The sequence below is a fragment of the Seriola lalandi genome, unplaced genomic scaffold (assembly GCF_002814215.2).
Source record: "Seriola lalandi dorsalis isolate HSWRI2012SDOR001 ecotype SW California unplaced genomic scaffold, Sedor1 jcf7180002054683, whole genome shotgun sequence".
In the NCBI taxonomy this organism is placed as follows: Eukaryota; Metazoa; Chordata; class Actinopteri; order Carangiformes; family Carangidae; genus Seriola; species Seriola lalandi.
In genome coordinates this window covers 49,433-53,294 of record NW_019525236.1, presented here as the reverse complement: position 1 = coordinate 53,294, position 3,862 = coordinate 49,433, and the positions used below count along the sequence as shown (strand labels likewise).

The 3,862-nt window shown below is 42.3% G+C and overlaps 1 protein-coding gene across 1 annotated transcript in view; it reads left to right on the top strand.

The window, feature by feature from the left end:
* LOC111667095 (protein Tob1-like) overlaps positions 1 to 2,396 on the top strand; it is a 3,425-nt gene extending 1,029 nt beyond the window's left edge. Inside the window, exon 2 of the mRNA XM_023422678.2 lies at positions 263 to 2,396. Within this exon, the coding sequence (XP_023278446.1) occupies positions 428 to 1,429 (1,002 nt within the window). The 5' untranslated portion in view covers positions 263 to 427 and the 3' untranslated portion in view covers positions 1,430 to 2,396. The remainder of the gene's footprint in view (positions 1 to 262) is intronic.
* Positions 2,397 to 3,862: the final 1,466 nt, after the last annotated feature.

Here is a 3,862-nt window from a genome sequence, read left to right as displayed (position 1 = left end):
GCCCTCCGCAGAGGTCAACCGTGGCTGCGTTTATCTGTCACATTAGACCGCAGGGGAACACACGCTGCTGACACCGTCTTGGAGCCACTGACCTGTGTTTATTTATAGCTGTTGATATTGTACAGCTGAGATAGAGGCTCCCGTGTGGAGGTGAACAGTCTGAGTTAATACAAAAAACATGTCGTTGATAATAAAGGGTTTCCAATTTTATAATGCTGAGTTATTTGGCATCAGAGTCTCAATGTCTTTCTCTCTGTTCCAGGATCCTGAATCTAACTCTGCTGCAGGAAGGATATTCACTTTGGCAACAAGTTCTCAATCAGACTTGCTCCTTCACACTGGTCACTGCTGCCTCGGAGGTTTTTGCATCGCTCTGTAAAAGCAACTCTGTGACGGAAAAAGAATCTCTCTCGCCACTGAAGCAGCTATGCAGCTTGAAATTCAAGTAGCACTCAACTTTATTATTTCCTATTTATACAACAAACTCCCTCGACGACGTGTGAATATCTTCGGCGAGGAGCTCGAGAGGCAGCTGAAGAAAAAATATGAAGGCCACTGGTATCCGGATAAGCCATACAAAGGTTCAGGGTTCAGGTGCATCCATGTAGGGGAGAAGGTGGACCCCGTGGTGGAGCAGGCAGCCAAAGAGAGCGGGCTGGACATCGGCGACGTCCGGAATAACCTCCCTCAGGACCTTAGTGTGTGGATCGACCCATTTGAGGTTTCCTACCAGATTGGGGAGAAGGGACCGGTGAAGGTGCTTTATGTGGACGATAACAATGAGAACGGGTCAGAGCTGGACAAGGAGATCAAGAACAGCTTTAATCCTGAGGCCCAGGTCTTCATGCCAATCAGCGACCCTGTCGGGGCTTCCTCAGAGTCCAGCTCTCCCTCCCCTCCTTTCGGGCAGTCGGCTGCCGTGAGCCCCTCCCTAATGCCACGCTCCACCCAGCCCTTAACCTTCACCACTGCCACCTTCGCTGCCACCAAATTCGGCTCCACTAAGATGAAGAGCAGTGGTCGTGGTAACAACAATAACAGTGGCAGTAGCACCAAGGTGGCCCGCACCTCCCCCACCAATAACCTGGGTCTGAATGTCAACACCCTACTGAAGCAGAAAGCCATCTCCACGTCCATGCACTCACTGTACGGGCTGGGCCTGGGGCAGCAGCAGCAACAGAAGGCCTCTGCTCTGTCCCCCAACGCCAAGGAGTTTGTGTTCCCCAGCCTCCAGGCCCAGGCCAGCCCCGGAGCCGTCTTCCCTGGGGAGAGCTCCCTGGGCCTGGGCACCCTGCAGTACAACAATGCCTTTGACATGTTCGCAGCCTACGGAAGCCTCAACGACAAGTCTCTAATGGATGGCCTCAACTTCAGTCTGAGCAACATGCAGTATTCTAACCAGCAATTCCAGCCAGTCATGGCTAACTAAACTCATCATCACGATGTTATTTATGAATGATGGTGGCTCAAAGAGAAGGAAAAACAAAACGCACACTTAGAAACTGGACTTTCAAGGATGTAGTGTCTAGTCAGTCAAGCGCATGTGCCCAAGGGAGTTTCTACTGTGGCCCCCTTGAGTTTGTTTCTACTCAAAGCTTGTTGTACAAACACATCCAAGCTTGTTACTTCAATTCAACATGCATCATTGTTTTTCTTTTTCCTTTTTGCCAACCAAGCACAAAATTTTTTACTATGTTGAGAAAATACAAAAAAAAAAAGAATACAAGCTTAAAGTTTTGGCCTCTTACAGTATTTTACAGGTGGTAAGACAAGGCTGATTTTTATGAATTGGCACTACTAAGTGGGTTACTTGGTCTTTTTCTAATTGTATAATTTAATTTAGTACAGAGTTTGTAAGATATCAGAGTATATATTGTTTCTATGACATGGTGTTGCATTTATATCTTTTTACTACTCCAGTGATCTGTGATGGCTGCAGCAGCTTTTCCTTATTTTCTTTTTTTTTTTTTAAAGATAATTGTTAAAGAAATCCATCTTTAAAAAAAAAAAAAAAAAAAAAAGAAAAACATGAAATATTCTGAAGATTGTGTACAGAGTATTCCTTAGTGGTGGAGTTCAAATGTAGGAATATTTGCTTTTTCTGAAAGATGAATTGTATTTTCTGTTAAGAGGTTAAAAAGATTTTGCTATACTATGGACAAAATGTAATCGTATGAATATTAATTTTGTACCTACATTGTGCAATACTTGATAAAAAAAAAAAAATACAGTATAACAAAGTATTTTGAGTCAGTGTCTTACATGTCAAGAGGGACTGAAATAGTTTATATTAAGTTTGTATTAAATGCTTAAAAATGATATGCTTGTCTTTATTTTTTTTAATTTCATATTTGCACCCTGGTCTTTTTAATAAAATAAACTACAGTTGAACATGATCAGTTATTGCTTGTTCTGTGTTCGACCTGAGCAGGTAACAGTCAGATAGTAGGAGTTAAAGATGGAGGCTGGACTGTTCAGTCTGTGTGGAGACATGAGACCTGGAGCTGATGAACTGTGGATGTGTTCAGGTCTAAAGATGGAGGTTCATGTCTCAGTAATACAGGGGTGTGGTCATGTGACATCACAGCTGTGAGGAGAGGTAATTCCTGAACGTCACATTTAATTTCCAGCCTCTTGTTTTATTTTAAGGAGGTATGTGTTAGTCTGTTTGTTCACAGGATCCATGTTTACATGTTTACAGGCTGGAGGACGTCACTTAGTGTAACAGAGTGTGTGTGTGTGTGTGTGTGTGTGTGTGTGTGTGTGTGTGTGTGGTGATTACACGTGGGCCGTATTGTGAAGTAAAGAACAGGCCAAACATTCAGCAGGGTTTAAAGCTGCAGCAGATTAACTCACATAACACATAATCACATTTACAACAGAGTGAGTCAGAGGTCTGAGGAGGAAACAACTGCTGTGCTTTTATTGTGACATGATTCCTCCTCCAACCTTTATCAGACACTTGTATTGGACATGGACGCGTTGTAGCTGAGTGAACTAAACGCAACTAGAGTCTGTTTCAGATGCTCAGCAGTGACTTCACTGCACAAGTGTTTATTTTCTGCAGCATCTGACTGAGTGGAAAAAACCTATAGAGGTTCCCTTTACAGCAGCGTTACGTAACTACTGTGATTGTGTATGTCTGCTGTTAAATCCAGAGTAGTGTTGTTACTCTCTTTCTGTTCTAAGGTATTTATACTTTTTGATCCAGGAAGGATGTACTGCCTTATAGTAGTACTTTTATTAATCTTTACTCCACTGTATTTATTTTACAGGTGTGGACACTAGTTACTTCTCAGACTATAATGATGATAAGATTATAACACACAGTGCATTGTTGAAGTTGGGGTCACCTTCTTGTCCTGTGACCTTTAACATTAAGTCAGTGTCTGGTTGGTAAAGGTTGTTAGCTCGTTTCACCGGCTCTTCATTCATTGACTGAACATAGATCACTGTGGGCCGCAGCCAACGCCAAAACAACAGACCTCAGTGTTTTACAGTGTAAACCCAGTCTACTCTGTTGTATCTGGCACATACAAACCTCCAGACACACATCTTAAACACTTGATATGACATGAGAGTAACGAAGTACATTTACTAAAGTACTCATACTGCAGTATTTTTCAACTTTCTATGTCTTGTCTTTTTCATTCCACTACATCTCTTTAACAACTGCAGCTACCACCCAGATTAAGATTCTATTAAAACAGTACAATAATAATCTTATTACTGAAGATTAAACCACCTTTTCTTTTGAAACCATAAACCCGAGTCTGGATGTCTCTGAGCCGTTATCTGTTCCAACAAAGACTGACTTTGCTGCTCATCCTCTGAGATGGTTTCATTAAAGGTACAACTATCT